The following is a 20,171-nucleotide window of genomic DNA, read 5'->3' as shown; positions in this document are numbered from 1 at the left end:
CTTTCGCGTTTTTCACTACTAGTCGCGCCGCTAGACAGTGCAGAACAGAAAAATTAAATTAGGAATTTAAAAAAAACCCCCGCCAAACAACTTTAAAAAGTAATGAAAATTGAAATAATATTAACTGCCTTTAAGTTCAAATAATTCCTAACTTGTGTAAAGTAATATTTTAGTCCATAATTGTTGTCAAGGTGTGTCGGGGGACTACAACCTACAACCGCCAAGTCGCTGTTTATCTCGATTCAGTTCGCACTTCGCTGTGAATTAATCCTTAAACTTAGTTGTTTGGCGGGGGTTTTTTTCTTAATTTAATTTTATTTCATACTTTTTAAACTTGTGTTGGTTTAAATAGTGCAGAATAATTCCTATCAACAAAATCATATTCTCATGATTACCATAATATTCTATCAATGTCCTTTTCGATGAGGCCGTTAATATGAACCCAAACATGAAACCTCAACTTTAGGTTCATACGAAGCTCGGTTCCAATAGAATCCAGGTGATGCTGCAGCAGCAGCATGCAAAAATTTATTGGTTATCCACGTCTTACTAGTTGTCGCAATTAAAATGAGCCCAAACACGAAACCTCTGCTCTAAGTTGGCGAGGCGTTGGATATCCTATTGATTACCAGGTGATGCTGCAGCACCAGGTCAACTTTCCATTATTATGTTTATACGTTTATTGTATATTCACAAATGTCATGAACTAGAATGAAATATAAAACCCATCAAACGACTACAAGTTGCTAACGGCCTTTCATGAACCAGATAAACCCTGATTGCTCAGCACTGAACAGGCTGATGATGATAATTCATCATATATATATATATATATATATATATATATATATATATATATATAGATAGCTAAGAACACTCTCGATCATGTCAGCTTTCAAACAAAAAAAATAGATTAAAATCGGTTCACTAGTTTGGATGCTACGATGCCACGGACAGATACACACACAGACAAACAGACAGACAGACAGACAGACACGTCAAACTTATAACACTCCACTTTTTTGTCGGGGGTTAAAAAATAACAAAAATAAACGTATAGATCTTTGGATTACAATGATATCTTTCGATGCATGGTGAATGGTGATCAATGATCATTGATCGTAGATACGTTTTCGCCATTTTTTTTATTTTAATTGTGTAAATATTTGGTAATTACTAATTATTTATAATAGCTCATAGCACAGAGAGCTACGGCAGCTGCAAGAGAAGTGTTTTCGTCCATCTCATAGAGAATTATTATTTTTTAACAAAAAATTGAACCCGACTTCCAAGGAAAAAACAATATTCTTAAAATGACCTAAAAATATGAAATTTTTTCAAAATTTTTTTTTTTCAAACTTTTTTCAAAATTCGACTAAATCTCAACGAATTCTGTATTCAATTTTCATTCTTTTGAAGTCGGTACCAGCCCAGAACTCAGATACTTGACATATAACTTAGCTAGTACCGACTTCAAAAGAATGAAAATTGAGTACAGAATTCGTTGAGATTTAGTCGAATTTTGAAAAATGCACTAATGAAGAGTAAGAATTATTTCATATTTTTTACGTCATTTTAAGATTATTGATTTTTCCTTGGAAGTCGGGTTAAATTTTTTGTTAAAAAATAATAATTTTACTCTTTTTAGTTATCTACAAGACAAGGCATCCATATTATATTACTGTAAGCGAAATTGTGGTAAATACTTGTAGTTATCTAAGCGATACTGCAATTTCCAAGCTTTTATCTTTAAAGGTTCAGGAGTTTGGACCAAGAGACAACTTCGTATGAAATTTCTCTTATTCGTAACATATGCTTAAGTTACTAGAAACAACATTTTAACCACTATAAGTGTTTTGATAAATTTCAAGGATTTCCCTCGATTGCTCATAAGTCAGAGATGCCATCATCAGCTCACCGCTTTCGTAATTGTTATACAAAATTAAGATTATAATATCCTATACTACAACATAAGAATTTTGAAAATCGGTCAACAAACAGCGAAGTAATTATCAAAAACATCTGCTTCGATGCAAAATATCACGAAAAATACCAATAATTGGGATATAATGTGATGACCCATGGTATAATAGGGATGATGACAAGGTCAAAGATTAGCGAATTTTGTTAATAAAATAAAGAAATCATGGTAAAAAATAAGTGCTCCCAAAATTTCAGTTCGATAGCATTTGTATTTTTTTTGTTATGCGCCTTCAAAGTTGGATAATCAAGTCGAATTTTTTTTCGATTAAATTTCTTAATATTTGTATACCATTCGATAACTTATGCAATTAAAAGCTACTTTTGTTAAGAAACCACTTTCATAAACGCAATATTTAATATACCTATCAAACAAAGTTCTCTCCCGATGCGTACAAACTACGAATTAGTGACGTCAGTCTTTCGTAGCACTTTGTATGGAGCGTTTCGGGCCAGTCTATTTTATGAGATGTTTGAATTGTCATATCTTGGTGAATTTTTAAGCTATCAGAGTAATTCTTTTAGCGATGTTTCTATTTTTAAGGGCCTTTCAATTACCAATTAGAAAAAAAATAGTCATCATGCCTATTATGATTGTGATGATGATGATCAATCAAATTGATGTGTTGGCTTATGCTTTCAGTTGTTTAAGCAACGCCGAAATCCCCGAACTTGTATCTATAAGGATTCAAAAGTTCTGTTCGGTAGGTACCTTCGGATCCAGGGTATAACCTGGTGCGAAATCTTACTTTTTGGTAGTTTTCAGAAAAAATCGAAACCACTATATGTTTCCATACAAATTTCAAGGAGTCCCCTCGATTCCTCATGGATCCCATCATCAGATCACCACTTTTGTGAACATGGTACCAACATCGGATTCAACCCTATACAACAACAAAAGAATCATGAAAGTCGGTCCAGAAACGGCGAAGTTATGGTTGAACATTCGAAAAAAATAATATATAAACAGACGAACATAATATAACCTCCTCCTTTTTGGAAGTCGGTTAAAAATAATGGTCCATCTTCCCTGAGTTCATAACTGCGATTGAACTAAGCGAGACTGTACATGATCGCACTCGGGCAAGGGGCTCTCACACGAGACTCTCGTCCGAGAGCTAGCGAGTGTACAGCCAACATTAGATTTTGTACCGAGGTATACCTGGTATACCGTGGTTCGGAAGGTGCTGAGAGAACTCCTGATTCTTTATAAATACAAGTTTGGGAGTTTCAGCGTTGTTTTAGTTGCTTCTGGAAAGTTAAAAAATTCACGGAAGTTGGAAATATTATGCTGGATCATGTTGACGTCCCTACTAAGTATATTATCTAGTACTTTCATGTAGGTATAAAAATTAAAAATAATAAAACGAATTTTTGTCATTTGTTTGCAATTTAATATTTTTATAACTAAAAATTATTAATTTTTTATTCTTTATAAGCACCTAGCTTAAAAAAAATCTGATTTGCCTGGCACAGAATCTGCGTAATTTGCCCCCCCCCTGGCCCAGAACCTGGGTAATTTGCCCCCCCCAAATTGGGTTGCTAGAAGCACGGTTAGTTAGTTTAATTTGATGCGCGTCAGTATCCCTAAGTAGTCTGTGGCGTCAGTTGACGGTAGATGTGCAATTTGACTCGACTTGTCAAGCCGTGATCGTAGATTAAAGGTTTGTCAAAAGCTGTGTCAACTAATCGGTAATTATTATTGTGGGTGAATTAACTTATGAATTCAATTGATTTTTTATGTGAATCTACATTTTCTCTTTGAACCTACGTTACTATAAGGCTCGTAAACACATTTATTATGAAGTTTTTATAAAAATTCGTAAGAAATACGTCGATTATGCAAAAAAAAACTGTTTTATTTGCAATACTCGTTTTATTTGCAAAAAATGTATATTATAATCAAAGTCATTTCTATAATGAAGAAGAATTTAGGATTCGCTATGGTCTGAAAAATTGAAATTCAGAATTCTGACAAATGAACGAAAATAAACAAATCGTATGTCAAATCAAAATGATCACAGATTAGTTAATTTTCGTCTGATCAATGTTTCAAAAAGTATCAGATTTGAAATTTCCAGAACATTTTTGAAAGCAATGACAGACTGCAATTCCTTCTTTTGACATTTAATTTGCATTTTTGATAGATATTAGCATAAACCTATAATGCTAGTTAATAGGGACCGTGCAGAGCGATGACACTGCCACTCATAGACTTATAATATATATAGCATTATAGGTTCATGCTGCCACTAGTGACGAGTAGCCGAAACTTTTATGGCGCCTCTACAAGATGGCCCAGCGCTGGCCCATCAAATGGCGGTGTGGCGCCTCTATAAGATGGCCCAGCGCTGGCCCATCAAATGGCGCATGCAGTGGCTATAGGTATACAATGGTCGCAACGTCTCTATTGATGGCCGTGTTCAGTTGTGACTTGTGATCTAAACGTCGTTCAAGATGGACGTGGAAGCATTAGCCGCTGCGGCAAAATCTGTACAGCACATACCATCATTTCATTAATGTGCACACTGCACAATGTGTGTGTGTGTATCTATGTTTGTTATTATACATACTATACTGTTGCAGACAGAGTCGCGGGCAACAGCTAGTATAATAATATCTATGGACACTTCACACCACGTCAGTCTGGCCCCGTGGTAAGTACCTGAAGCACTTGTGTTACGGGTACCAGACAACGGAAATATATTTAATACTTTTGTACTATACATACATACATTTAAGATTTTTATTATATTAAACATAATTATATATAATTCACATCCAAGACTCAGGGACATTGAAAACTTTTTGTTCCGTCGGCGGGATTCGAATCCGCGACCCCCGGCTTGAGCCACAGATGTCGTCAATATATTTATACAGCACGTACAATTTTCAATTTTGTAACTTCACTAGCTGACCCGGCAAACGTTGGTTTACGACATAAATTATTTCTAATAGCCTATTAGTAATAGGCAATAGCAATAATATAAAAAGGAGATAGAAACTCATTCTCAGGATTCTAACGAATGTACTATCAGAGAAGTTGATTCCTATGCTAATCGGGGACCTAAGTAGTTTGGTTGCGTTACGTCAAACCCAGCTGACAGATCACAATTAACATTGAATTGACATATTCGACCAAATAACGTTGGTCTGTCAATTGCATAGGAATTTTCCTCGATGGTACATATACAAAATTTCGTTGAGCCGTTTTGGAGGAGTTCGTGCACAAATACTGTGACACGAGAATTTTATTTATCTTATATCTTTAAACGAGCAATTCTTGTATATAATTTCTTGTATATATATATATATATATATATCCATATATATATATATATATATATATATATATATATATATATATATATATATATATATACAGTGTGTAACAAAAATAAGTGATAATACTTCAGGGTGTGTATGTGTTCCTTATAGAGAGTTCACAGTGAAAGTAGCAGCGCTGAAAGAAGAATTTTTTTTTTCACTTTTGTATGGGCAAGGGCCCGAGCGTCACGAGTTTCCCCATACAAAACTGAAAAAAAATTTTGGTCTTTCAGCGCTGCTACTTTCACTGTGAACTCTCTATAAGGAACACATACACACTCTAAAGTATTATCACTTGTTTTTGTTACACCCTGTATATATATATATATATATATATATATATATATATATATATATATATATATATATATATATATATATATCCATATCCATATATATAGACCCATCTCGCTTTTGAGTCACAAATATAAGTTGTTTTCTAGGATCATTACGAATCGCCTATCCAATAAACTTGACGAATGCCAGCCACCGGAGCAGGCTGGGTTTCGCAGAGGCTTTAGCACCATAGACCATATTCACACCTTAAGGCAAGTTGTACAAAAGTCACATGAGTACAGGCAGCCATTGTGCCTTGCCTTTGTGGACTATGAGAAGGCTTTTGACTCTGTTGAGACCTGGGCTGTTCTGGAAGCCCTGCAACGATGTCAAGTCGATTGGCGTTACGTCGAAGTTTTGAAAGGTCTATATAATGCCGCGTCTATGTCCGTCCGAGTACAGGGGGCCACAACAAGGCCAATCTATTTGCATCGAGGAGTGAGACAGGGGGATATTATTTCCCCGAAACTGTTCACAAATGCGTTAGAGGACGCCTTCAAGACCCTAAACTGGAAAGGACGTGGCATAAACGTTAATGGCAAGTACCTCTCACACCTTCGTTTCGCTGACGATATCGTCATATTGGCAGAATCGTTGGAGGACTTGCAGGAAATGTTGAACGACCTAAATGAATCTTCCCGGCGGATCGGTCTCGGGATGAACTTGGACAAGACGAAAGTCATGTTCAACGAACATGTTCTCCCGAGACCGGTTGCATTTAACGGTGTCTTTCTCGAAGTCGTAACGGAATATGTCTATTTGGGGCACATACTGCAGGTAGGTAGACATAACTTCGAGAGAAAAACCGATAGGAGGATACAGTTGGGTTGGGCAGCATTCAGGAAGCTAAGCCACATTCTCACGTCGCATATTCCGCAGAGCTTGAAGACGAAAGTCTTCGATCAATGCGTGCTTCCCGTTATGACCTACGGGGCGGAAACCTGGCCTTTTACAGCAGGGCTAGCTCGTAAGTTTTCCGTCGCTCAGCGTGCTATGGAACGCGCTATGCTCGGAGTTTCTTTGGCGGATAAGCTTCGAAATGAAACAATTCGTCAAAGAACTAAAGTCACCGACATAGTGCAGAGAATCAGTACGCTGAAGTGGAACTGGGCTGGTCACGTAGCTCGAAGAACAGACGATCGCTGGAGTAAACTTACTCTGGAATGGAGACCAAGGCTGGGAAATCGGGGTGTAGGTCGACCTCCAACTAGGTGGGACGACGATCTCCGCTTAGTTGCAGGCCCATGTTGGATGCGAGTAGCAGGAGATCGGTCATCTTGGCGTTCATTGAGAGAGGCCTATGTCCAGCAGTGCTATTCTCTAAGGACAAACGATTTAACAGCCTACGAAACAGCCGCTGTAACAGCGGTTAGGGCCGAATCGGTATTCCGCAAGTTTCGCCCCTACGCTGTTCGACACTAGCGCTTCATGGCTGTTGGCGGCATGATTTGAAATTAAATTTTTGACAAAATTGGTATTCTCTAAGCAAAACAGCCTTCAGCTTCGACTGCAGCCTCGGCGTACGCTTACAACTTTTTATGTCAAACAAAAAGCTTTAATTTCGTGGCTGTAGCACGGCTTTAGTCAAGAATTTCAAGTGGTTAATACGTAAATTGTGGCCCTTCCACTTAAGATTACCATTATGTTAGTTTGTGTTAGTGATTTTGAAGTTGGATTACTCCACCGGATTACTCTGAATATAAAATGTAAGTATTTCGTTTACATTAAGAAATTATGTACTTTCGCCGATATTATAATATGTGAAGCAGGTGCATCTTTAAGTTTGAAATTGTTTTATTAATTTAACAGGGCCGCAAGAGTCTTGTGTATATTATACCTTCTCGAAGAGGCTAAGAGACGCGATGAGTTGGAAAAAAGACGCCAAAGTCGCAGAATACGAAACCTTCGGCAAATATCATCCCACCGCGACTACGTCCTAAATTTCCGACTCACCAGGGACCTCATATCTGCATTGGAAGGAGATCTTGTACCATTACTGCCTCCACGAGTACGACGTGGTGGTCTCAGTCATCATATTAAGGTAAGCCGTAGGTACTTATTTTTGTATTGCACAAAGTATAAGACAATGGAGTGCAATACAACTACATGATAATATTATCATACTCATTTGGACACTAGTCTGTTACACAGTTAATTATAATTATACCTAGTATGCACTGGGTTCTAGTAGGAGCTTTAATATAGTAGAATGTGTATCATTATAAAATGTCAGTGTTATTCAACTGCAGAAAAGTTATTTCTTAGTATTGAGTTTACTTACATAAAAACATTACTTATTTTATAATATTTTGGCAAAGTTTTTCTATTGCTTTTTAATCCACTATTTTCAAAGCACAACATGGAACAACCCTATTTTTATTTTTTCAGATTCTATGCACTCTATCATTTTTGGCCACCGGAAGTTATCAAAACATAGTTGGAAAGTCACTTTTCAACTATGTTTCACAGCCATCTGCTAGCCGGGCTATTCGTTTAATAGTCAATGCCCTTAATCACCCCAACATTGTAAAGAAATACATAAGATTTCCACAAAATCTAAATGAAAGAGAAATAAAAAAACAAGGGTATGTACAATAATGATGTAATTCCCTGGTCTCAACGCTACTTTGGCTCATTGATTTCTAATTTCTATATTATATTACAGATTTTACAATAAGTTTAAAATGCCCGGTGTAATTGGCTGTGTTGATGGGACTTTGGTGGCCATGGTTCGACCTAAAACAAACGAAGACCGATACTACTGTAGAAAAGGTTACCATGCTAGAAATGTTTTAATTGTAAGTTTTAATATGTGATTATAAAATTACCAATAATTGTTGATTCAATAAAACTTTTAAAATAATATAAATCAATTGTAATTAAATTGAATTACTGCACAAACAAAGTTGTGATGGACATCTGATTATTATAATAATTGATAATTATTTATATTAAGAAAATGTTTAATATTTGTTTTTCTTTAATTGAATATGTAATTATTTTATTTAATAAAATAAAGATTAAAATTAACATTTTTGTTGCAGATAAATGACTGTGATCTCAATATACTGCATGTGGACGCTACATTTGGAGGAGCTACACATGACAGTTTTATATTTAATAACACCGTTATCCAGCACCACCTAGAACAGATAAACAATGCAGGAGAGACAGCATATTTGTTAGGTATGTACAATAATATACTCTTGGTCTTGGCAATGGATATTCATTAATTATAGTAGATAATCAGTTGGTAATGTAAATTGTAAATACTTATAATATATTGTTCGCAGGTGATTCTGCATACGGACAGAGGTCCTACCTGATGACCCCATGTGCCAACCCCGAGCCTGGTTCTCCAGAAGAATACTACAATACTGTGCATAGCACAGCAAGAAATAGCGTAGAGAGAACCATAGGAATTTTAAAAGGCAGATTTAGATGCCTTCTGGTTCATAGAGTGTTACACTATGATCCAGAAATGGTTTCTAAAATTGTTATAGCTTGCTGTGTTTTGCATAATATTTGTAACAGAGCTGGATTACCAGCCTTCGAGTTGCCATATAATTTGCAACATGAAGAAATTCGGTTGCAAAGTGAGAGTCATCACTCATCACGTAGAGCCTGCTGCATCTGTAGGCGCTTTGGAGCATGGTCGCGCTTGTCGCCGGCAACTTATAAATATATTATGGCGTGGAAGGCGATAAATATTTATTTTTTTGCATGTCTTAGTTAAGGTAGTTAAGAAATAGTATTTATTGAAATGTTCATTTTATTTTATCATTAAACTATAATAATAATACGTCGGTAAACCAACAATGTCAATATTGGATAATATAAGTTTATGATTAATATATAAAATTATAATTCTATGTGGTAAACTATTAAAACAGAGATAAAATGTTAAAGATTTTATAATAATTTATAAGTACATTTTTATTTTACATTTAGGTTTTAATATTAAGTTAATTTTAATTGTAAGTAAGTAAATATTTTTTTATTAAAGTAAATTTGAGATTACTTATTTACTAATGTTTTCTATATTTAAACAAGAAATATAATCGCAAATTAAAAATATGCTAAATAAAAGCCATATGAAATAAAATAATTTTTTAATACGTTTTTTATCATTATAAAAATTAATATTACTTAATTACAACAAGAAAAAATATAATACAATATATCTAGGAACTTAAACCATTTAAGACTAACCAAAAGTTTATTTTATTTATTTATTTAGTTGATTGGGACATCGAAACATTATTAAATAAGCGCATTAATTATAAATTATTCTGATGCATGTACCTTAGCAAGTGACACGGCATTTATAATAAAAGCTCCAAAAAAAAAACAATTTAAAATTATTACTAAACTATAAGAACAATTACATATTGTATAAATTGAGTGTTTGTAACAGTAAATGAAATTTCAAGCAAAGTAAATTAATACATTAATAACAAATTTCTGAACAAAACTTAAAACTATGATATTACATTAACTTAAAAATTATTTAATTAATTTATTACAAATTCTATATACTGACAAGTAAATTTTATTGTTAGGATTTACAAATTAGTTAGAAATTAGTGTTTAAAATTATAAATTAAATTATATTAAGATGTCTAAAAAAATAAAGTTCTACATAACAGAGCTAATAATTATTATGTAGAGGTATTCTGAGGTCTGTTACATAGAACTCTTTCCACACATTGACTGACAGCATTAGTGAAGCGGTCTAATGCTTCTGCCAGTATTTTTGGACCCTGTGCATTGGCCTCCATTGCCCGAGCCCAAGCGAGCTCCGCCTCGGTTCGCCGCTCTTCAATGGCAATAAACCTTTCGATAAGGCTGGCCATCTCAGATCGTCGCTGCGACGGGGGAGACCGTTGCAGCGGACGTCGGCGTACCGGATGGGCCCCAGCCCGCGGTGATGCGAGTGCGGTGCGGCGGCGATGCTGCGCGGCGGTGCTGGGTCTCTGCGCCGCCGCCGGTGTGGATGAGCCTCTACGCCGACTCGGGGAATCAAAGCAAATGCGCCTTCGCGCGCTGACACCATCGCTTACTCCAGTTGTTGGTATTCCCTCTGTCACTGCAACATTTCTAACAGCGTCAGGGGGGGATGCCTGAGAATAGAAATATAATATATTACTTCTTTTGTTCATTAAGCTTCTTGATTGAAGCAAAAATAAATTCAAAAAGGAATATCTGAGTGTGATCTATTTTCACTTACTATTTCAACTTCTTGTAATGTGTAAACGTCTTCTATGATAATATTATGTGGAGTATCTATGGATGGTGTCAGGTTTTCAGCTACTGTGTCTCCAGCAATAGCAGCTGCAGTTCCTTCCTAAAAAGTAATACAGTTATTATCATCATGATATTTTATATATTAATACGCGAGCGAAAAACTTTGGATCCTTTTTGATGAAAAATGCGGAAACATAGGTGAATGAAATTTTGCACAGTTATAGTTTATATGGTGTAGGAGTGCATCTAGCTTATATTATTTTGAAATTATGCTTCTATCATACATTTTTTTTAACAAATAAAACATTACACACAATACACACACTTCAATGTAGCTCATATTAAGTGGATATTTAAAAATTATATCTTTTTTGTTTAGCCTGTTCCTAAAATAATAATTCATAGGCCATAGCTCCATGACAACAATTTCAGGAGGTCTGTGTTTGTTGTAATGTAGAAAGTACTGGAATAAGTTTTTACCCATTGCATATTTTGAGCATCCAGAATTGTCACATTGTCAGTGTTGCTTGATTGCTCAGGAACATCCTGAAAAACATAATTGAAAACTTAGTGATATACATTATTATTGAATGTTATATTATGACATCTATTATCTATTATAAAAATTGGTCTTACATTATTCAGATGTCGCAATATGCTTTCCGAGTCACCAGTCTCAGAGCATAGAGGCCGTAGAACTGGACATTCATGTTCCTACAAATAGACAATAAAAAATACAATTACATTTAGATCACTAATTATTATTATAACTATATTGTATGGCTGTTGCAATTTGAAATAATGTCATGACTCATGCTTTAGAACTAAGATACATACAGGAAATGGATTAATTGATAAATTTGTATCGCCAGTAGCAAAACTAAGACCACCAGAAATGGTCAAAATCTTTTGCTCCAGTTCTGTTAGATCCACCACCTCTGCATCAACCCCACCACCAGTTCTCCGCCTAGCAGTCTCTGCATTATTTGCTTTCCTTTTTGTTGCAGCTTTTTTATCTTTCCAATACTGTACACAAAAACAATTATAAAATAGAGAGAAATAAAGATATGTCTATTTTAACCCTGAATTATGTATCAAAAACTTATTATAAGCATTATACCATGCATACTTCTAATTTCTATCTAATGAGATCTACAGATTATTCTAACCTTAGCCCACTGCTTCCAGTCCTTTATACACCCATCACCAACACTGTTTAAAACTGTGGCGATTTCCATCCAGCCACTTCGCATGCGAGTTCTTGCATTGGCTGTACGGGCATGTCCAGTGGCAAGGTCTGTTCTCACCTCCATAAACCCAATCAATTTTTCCAACTGGAGTGAAGAGGGACCAGCATTACGAGTCACTGCAAGAGTTAAAGTACATTAGCAACTTATTTTAACATTTGTAATTAAAATACTAATGAGCCATAATATTATGACACAATGGTCATGGGAACAATAATATGATACTTACTTGTTTAATTTAGATTAATGTTCACTATGGGTTATAGAACAAGTCACGTTCACGATTCTGTTGCAACTAAGTTACCGATTGTATAAAATAACACATTATTTACACGGTCCCAAGTTTCACAAAATATTTTAAGTGGTTTTCGTGGGTCGCCCCAATCGACCGATGCCCAATTTGAAGCATACAAGTGTAGCACACGTGTAGCACTTCTTAACATAATCGATTGGATTTTTTTCATATTTTCTTAGAAGTTTGTTTTTACCAAGATTTAGGATTTTGTTTACCAACAATGCGTATGATTTGACAGTTGACTTTTTTTAAAATTAAACAAAGACCAAATTTTTTCAAACATTTCAACTTTCATGTCATATTTTGCAATTATTTTTAATGAAACGCATACTAATGATTTGTTAATGTCATTTTGTATATAAAAGTATTAATTTAATAATTGTTATCACAACGAAATGGCTGATATTTACGAAACAAAAACATATCGATAATTTAAATACGACTGCGCCCATCCCTCAAAAACAGCCTTGCGAACAGCCGTGCGCTCACGCAGCCGAGACATCGTCGACGAGCTAATAGAGCTTAGAGAATACGAATTCTACAGCCGTGGTAACAGCGAACGATGTCACGGCTGCGACATCCGTGATAACAGCCGAGAGCACAGCCTTAACGTGTTCCTTAGAGAATAGCCTAGCAGCTGTGGACAACTAGAGGCTGATATGATGAAATGAACGAAACAAATATTTATTAGATAAACTGTTATTTTTTTCAAATATTACAATTAAACTTAAAACTTAAATCTACAATCATTTTTTAACAGTCATGGTCATAATTATTATGGTTTAACACTAGTAAACACATCAATTTCCTTGGAATAAAAATATTAATTATAAAGTTGTCGTTTAATGTAAAAACTGTAATAGAAAAAAGTTCAATCATATTAATAAAAAAATTAATAATGAAAAAAAAAACGACTCCATCAAGTAAGAACAAAGTCGTTTGCATAACACGAGCACGACTAAATTATAGGGAGACCGAAAAGCATTGTTGACAATGCGGATACGTAGTATCCCTAAGTAGTCTGTGCAATGCGGTGATTGAAATTTGCCGTATCATAATATTATGACGTCCGGTGAGTGAAGTTTTGAAACAAATTAAATCAAAATCATTTTTACGACGTGTTAAGTTATAAGAACCACAAAAATAAATTAATAAACACTTTAACATACCGAAAATACGATATCCCTATATAAAAAAGGATTTATTTTTTTAACGTTCTTGACGTAATAATTTACAGTTTCACATAGAACACTTCGGCATTTTTGACGACGTTGCAATGACTCGGGCGACGCGAGACTATATTTTGAAATAAGCGCACAATTTTAGATTGTGCGCTTATATTTTTATGCGGACGGTTTTGAGACGTTGACTGTGTAATGTGTATCTTGGGTTTTTTGTATATCAATGTCGCTGGGTCCCTTTAATGTGCGGCCGAAAAACCGACACCGCCGCCATCCCACAACCATCGCTGGCGCCATAAGCCATCCTACGCCACTACGTCCTCCCCACGCTGGGCCATCGTGATGGCTAACTACGCTGGCCCATCTTGTAGAGGCGATACACTGCCGCCACCCCACAACCATCGCTGGCGCCATAAGCCATCCTGCGCCACTACGTCCTCCCCACGCTGGGCCATCGCGATGGCCAACTACGATGGCCCATCTTGAAGAGGAGCCATTACTACAGAAAATTTTAAGATTTCTTGAGAAATTTGAGTGTTTTCGTGCATTGCATTGTTGTATTCCCGGATGTTCTAATATATACAATAAAAATAAAGGCAAATCGAACGATGTAAAATTTTACTATTTTTCTGCCAAAAGTATTCACATGCCTTGGCTTATTGAAAAACGAAAGAAATGAATAAAAGCCGGTAAAAACATACGTAAGCATTAAAAATGTTCCATGAATGTTATGTGTAGACTCGTAAAACCAATGAGTTTCTAAAATACTAGAGTAGCAATGTCTTACAAAAGATTCTCAGAAATGCGTAACCACTTTTTTGTTCAAAAGACAATGTCAAGTCTCAAGTCATATATTCGTTATGTCATTATGTATGTGAGATATGCCTGCAGGCATCTTCGAAGTGGCAACGCGTTGCTACCGTAAACTTCCAATCTAGTTACGTTAGTAACATAGAATACAATTGCGTAAAACCAATGAGTTTCTAAAATACTAGAGTAGCAATGTCTTACAAAAGATTCTCAGAAATGCGTAACCACTTTTTTGTTCAAAAGACAATGTCAAGTCATATATTCGTTATGTCATTATGTATGTGAGATATGCCTGCAGGCATCTTCGAAATGGCAACGCGTTGCTACCGTAAACTTCCAATCTAGTTACGTTAGTAACATACAATATCATTGCGTAAAACACTGAATTTTGTAGATTATAAACGTAAATTCATTTTTGATGAACACAATATGAACCTAACCAAAACCTAACCTATAACCGTTGCTTCTTTCAGTAAACATCCAAACTGGCTTCCATCTAAATTGATATAAGTACTTACATACTTAAGAGGAGTCCACACCGCCCTTTTTTCCATACAAACGTTGTCCCCTGTTTCCTCCCTGGATAATGCTAGTAAAGTTATAATTTTTTTCCTGAATATCTACGGCAAGAAGATCTACGGCCACTAATACAATGTCCCTATGTTTTCTTTTTTTTCATAATTTAATTATTAAATAAGATATGAACGTTCAAAAACCCAAAAAAATGGCCAGATTTTCCGCTGTGTTCAAACGTCTAGAAAACAGATTTGGCTAGATTATACAAAAAAAAGCAAAACATAGGAACATAGCTCAAGCCTTTCTTTAATCTTTAGTGAAAAAAGTACTTAAATCGGTTAAAAGTTTTGGAGAAGGAATCAGGGGACAACGAATCGTTGATTTTCTGGATTTTCTGCAGTTGTCTCTATCGCGTTCTGCGGTATAGGCTTGAGGTAAGGGAGACAGCTATAGATATTACACGTACTTTTTATTCATTTTTCTAGCCCCTGGTGTATCCTCCTTAGCACCGCTCGTTTAATTAGCATAAATTTGCATCAAAAGTAAGGATAATCTTGAGAAGTCTTGCCAGGAATTCAACACTGAGGATAGTATTGAACTTGAACCATCTTGTCAAAGTGTTGGTTCTCAAAAGGATGATTCTTCAAGTAGGAAAAAGATTATAGTCAATATTATAGTGCAGTCTTTGTGTGTTATTTAAAGAAGACTTATATGGTGTTTGCACTGATGAGGTCCAGACTGAAATTAGTTAAAAATAGTGACAGACAAAAGTTGTGAAGATGGTATCGAGCGAATCGCAGAAGGTTGATGAAATACAGTGCCGTAAATAGGGCGGTGCCACCGGTGCCCAGGCACAGGGCGTAGACTCTGGGGGGGCGCAAGAATGGCCAGACCAGAGGGGCCTATACGTAGTTATAGAATCTCGCACACGGCACAGGGCGCAAAAAAGCCTATTTACGGCACTGATGAAATAAAAGCATTTATTTTAGTGAGCTTGTTTTATTTTATTAATCCACAAGTATTTTCAGTAATTATTATACCTATAAGTATTTTTGCGTCTTCATTATTTTATTGCAATATTTATCAAGTTTTTACTTTCTATGCTGATGGATGCTACTAATTACTTTTTCAGATATTTTCTTAGATAACTAGATAAGCTTTATACATTTTTATTCACGCTTTCGTTTTTTGTTTACGGTTAGAAACTCATCCATACTCAATATTATAAATGCGAAAGTGTGTCTGTCTGTTAGCACTTCACGCCCAAACCGCTAAACCAATTTTGCTGAAATTTGGTATGTATTTTCTTTGAGCCCCGGGAAAGGACATAGGATACTTTTTATCCCGGAAAGATGTACGGTTCTTGCGCTATAAATGATTTTTGGCGCAACGGAGTTGCGGGCGTCATCTAATAAGTATTTTACTTTAATCCTACGGTCGCCGATTCTTGGAAATCTGTTGTTGTTCTCGCGGCCGCATGTGGTCACTTGGGAGTGTAAGTATTAAATCATTGTATAGTCTAAAACATAAAAAAAATCACTTATAAACTAGCCGGGGTCAAAGAGAATGCGAAGCCAAAGTCACTCACAAGTTACTTTGGCTTCGCATTCTCGCATCGTGTCGCTGCTGTCGAATTCGTAATTCGCCTCTATAGTTTCTGTACCTACGGTCCCATTTGGGCGCGTTATAGCCCAAAGAGAATGTCATATATTATACTTGAACGCGCCTGTGTGCACTGTGCGGGAGCCGAAGCCGAAGCGATTTAAATTTAGAAAAAATAAAAAACTAAAAAGATAAAACATCACTGTCAATGTCGAATCAAGGTCGATAGATTTTGTTGTCAATTCACTATTCATAAAAATTAGAGAAAACATAGAAATGGCTGTATGGCACTGTCCTCTATAGAGGTCAGTGCTGTATGGGCAACGCTCCCTTTGCCTGTCCCGACCTGGGACGAATTAAAAAAAAAATTGTCAATTTACAATTGTCAAATTTGGTTAAATTTATTTTAAAAATTCAAAAATATTTATAAAGAAACAAAAATCCTCATGTAAACGTGTAGAAATACATCTTTTCAAATATTTACAGCTACCCTTATTATTATAGAACAATTGTATTATAGTAAACGATTAGTTAATCATAAAATATATCAAAAATGATAAATAGATTAAGTTTCGTCAAAAAATTATTCGCTCAAAATCACGCACTATTAGGAATTAGGACTATGAAATGTGATTCAATTAACTCAGAAACAGTAGATTTAGCGTATTCATCTTATGAAAGCACATCAGGTGACAGTAACTCTACTAGACCGCCTTTAGTTATACTACATGGGTTGCTTGGCTCGAAAAACAATTGGAACAGTATTAGCAAGGCTATACATCGAACAACAGGGAGAACAGTGATCAGCGTAGACGCTCGTAACCATGGTGACAGTGGACACTCACCTCACCATACCTATGAACACATGGCCCATGATGTTATGAAGTTACTGAAAAAATTAGAAATAAATAGAGTGTCTGTAATGGGTCACAGCATGGGTGGTAGGACTGCCATGGTCATGGCCCTGCTTTGTGTAAGTTGTACGTAGCCTTATGACTTATAATTTAGTAGCAATGATTTATTTTATTTAGCCGTTATTCAAAATTCCAAGATTTATTCCGATTAATAACATAACAAATGTACTTACACTAAACAAAAGGTTTTTAATAAACCTGTTGTTTATATGACATCGCTGATTTCAAATTTCACTGTTTCTTTTTTAGCCTGATCTTATCTCCACTTTGATAGTGGTTGACATTTCGCCTGTAAAATCAAGCACCCAACTACATTCAATGATGAAAATATTTGATGGTATGTCTAGAGTGTCCATAACATCTGGTATTCCTATGTCTAAAGCACGAAAAGTAGCAGATGAACAGTTAAAGGGAGTGTCACAGGATGTAAACCTACGAAACTTCTTAATCACAAATCTTATTCAGACTAACAATGGCTCTTATACCTGGAGAGTTAATCTAAAAGCATTAAAACAGAATTTCCAATCTGAAATATCAGCTTTTCCTGCAAATTTGCAAGGTTTACAGTATAGTGGACCAACCCTTTTTGTAGGAGGAGGTCTATCAGACTTTATTGAGTAAGTATTATCAATATTTTTCTGACATCTGACAATAATTGGTATGGAAATTGGATCAATAAAATAATTGAAACATTTTCTTATTTTTAGCAAAGATGATTTGCCTCTTATTCAAGAAATCTTTCCCTTGGCACAACTGATATTTGTGGAAGATGCAGGTCACTGGGTACATAGCCATAAACCAGAGAAATTTCTTCAGATTGTCACCAAATTCTTAATAGAAAAATAAAATATAAAATATGTAGAAAATTGTACAAAATGTTTAGTTAACTTGTAGTTAGGCTACCTTCACATTAAGTCGCCAGGAGTGCGGCAGCAGCGCGACTTTTATACCAAAGAGAATCGCGCGGCTGTCGCGCTTCTCTTTTTAGTATCGAAGTCGCGCTGCTGCCGCACTCGCAACCTAATGTGAAGGCACCCTTAGAGAGCCAAATAAATTGAGATAATGTTATAAAACATTGTGTTTTAGTGCGTTACGAGGGCTGCTATTTATGTATCCGGAATTAAAAAAAGAAACAAACATATATCATTTAATATGGTATTATTGCTTTTCAAAATATTCGCCGCGATGATCGACACACTTTTGCATACGCTGGAACCAATTTTCATAGCACTTTTTCCATTCTGATTGAGGTATCTCCAAAACGTGCATTTTGAACGCATCAACAGCCTCTTCGCGGCTCGAAAAACGTTGACCACGTAATTTGTTCTTCGCGTATGGAAATAAAAAGAAATCGTTAGGTGCCAAATCAGGGCTGTACGGCGGATGACCAGTCAATTCGATCTTTTGACCCTCCAAAAACTGAGTTGTTTCAGCTGAGGTGTGACAGATAGCATTGTCGTGATGTAATATGATTCTGCGTTGTCGGTTGTCCTTTCTTATTTCTTCAAAGACTTCTGGTAAACAAATGGTCGTATACCATTCAGAATTAACCGTTTTACGATTCTCTAATGGCACTGTAGCCACATGTCCATTAACTCCAAAAAAACAGGCGACCATTTGCTTCAAAGTACTTTTTGCACGAGTAACTTTTGTTGGTTTCGGCTCATCTTGGAACACCCACACCGTTGACTGTTGTTTAGTTTCGGGGTCATATGCATAGATCCAAGATTCATCACCTGTGTAGATATTATAAACGGCTTTTGACGTACCACGGTTGTATTTTTTTATAATTTTTTTGCACCAATCGACACGAGCCCGTTTTTGATCCATTGTCAAGTTGTGCGGAATCCAACGCGAACATATTTTTTTTACAGCCAAATGTTCGTGTAATATCTTATGTATGCTCGTCATACTTATGCCTAAGGACTATAGATGCTGGCGGGAAAGATTCCGAATTATTCCCGTCGAATACTTCGGAAGTATTCCGAAATATTCCGAAACTTTGGGAATATTTCAACTGTCAAAAATAACGAGGAAAATTGCGCTTGGAAGTTGTAAACTATTTATCTTTAGTTGTGTATCTAAGAATATGTGATGCCGGTTACTAACATTATTAGCCAAGCGGCGAGAAACGGCTTTTTTGGCTTATTATCATTACTAGCGATAAATAGCGGCTGGTAACGGCTTGTTACTTTTCTTTGATAATACCTAATCATATAAGTTCGTTTATTTTTTATGGTTTTTATTCTTATTTACTTACAATTGGATATATTAGTATGGATATAAGTAAGTAATAAGTAGGTAAGTATAGATTAATCAGTCCCATTGGCCATTACTAATTTATGATAAAACTAGATGACGCCCGCAACTCCGTTGCGCCAAAATTCGTTTATCGCGCCGGAACCGTACATTTTTCCGGGATAAAAACTATCCTATGTCCTTTCTCGGAACTCAAAGTATTTCCATGTCAATTTTCAGCCAAATCGGTTCAGCGGTTCGAGCGTGAAGAGGTAACAGACAGACAGGCAAACAGACGCACTTTCGCATTTATAATATTAAACCTAGAAGTAGGTATAGATAAACAATTTATATTTTACTTAAGTACGTAATGTGCCACTGAACAAATAATTCACTCAACCACCACAAACCACAAACAAACACGTATATTTCCATTGAATTATTCCGGCGAAATATTCGACGGAAACATTCGAATGCG

The 20,171-nt window shown here is 35.7% G+C and overlaps 3 protein-coding genes across 5 annotated transcripts; 2 read left to right on the top strand and 1 right to left on the bottom strand.

Annotated features, from left to right (window-relative positions):
• Positions 1–7,240: 7,240 nt before the first annotated feature.
• LOC121728207 (putative nuclease HARBI1) lies at positions 7,241–10,089 on the top strand. Its single transcript, XM_042116344.1, has 5 exons — positions 7,241–7,349; positions 7,453–7,684; positions 8,688–8,829; positions 8,937–9,278; positions 10,061–10,089. Coding segments are annotated over exons 1-5 (747 nt in total). The 5' UTR covers positions 7,241–7,347.
• A 184-nt stretch (positions 10,090–10,273) lies between these two features.
• On the bottom strand, positions 10,274–13,042 carry LOC121727611. Of its 3 annotated transcripts, XM_042115535.1 has the most exons (6): positions 12,367–13,042; positions 12,060–12,256; positions 11,527–11,604; positions 11,371–11,436; positions 10,874–10,990; positions 10,274–10,766 (listed from the first exon to the last, which is right to left on the bottom strand). In XM_042115535.1, coding segments are annotated over exons 1-6 (921 nt in total). In that variant the 5' UTR covers positions 12,368–13,042; the 3' UTR covers positions 10,274–10,304. The 3 variants fall into 3 exon arrangements, 2 of the variants coding, with proteins under 2 accessions (XP_041971469.1, XP_041971470.1); XM_042115536.1 differs by lacking the exon at positions 11,371–11,436; XR_006035701.1 differs by lacking the exons at positions 10,274–10,766; positions 10,874–10,990; positions 11,371–11,436; positions 11,527–11,604; positions 12,367–13,042 and adding an exon at positions 11,722–11,916 and having other exon boundaries at positions 12,060–12,356.
• A 3,951-nt stretch (positions 13,043–16,993) lies between these two features.
• On the top strand, positions 16,994–18,500 carry LOC121727610 (protein ABHD11-like). The gene is made up of 3 exons (XM_042115534.1): positions 16,994–17,514; positions 17,705–18,072; positions 18,163–18,500. Exons 1-3 carry the CDS (start codon positions 17,095–17,097, stop codon positions 18,299–18,301), a joined length of 927 nt encoding a protein of 308 aa, XP_041971468.1. The 5' UTR covers positions 16,994–17,094; the 3' UTR covers positions 18,302–18,500.
• The last annotated feature ends 1,671 nt before the right edge of the window (positions 18,501–20,171 follow it).

The sequence above is a fragment of the Aricia agestis genome, chromosome 6 (genome assembly GCF_905147365.1).
Source record: "Aricia agestis chromosome 6, ilAriAges1.1, whole genome shotgun sequence".
NCBI classification, from domain to species: Eukaryota; Metazoa; Arthropoda; class Insecta; order Lepidoptera; family Lycaenidae; genus Aricia; species Aricia agestis.
Note: the sequence above shows the minus strand (reverse complement) of the source record. Positions and strands in the feature narration are given on the sequence as shown.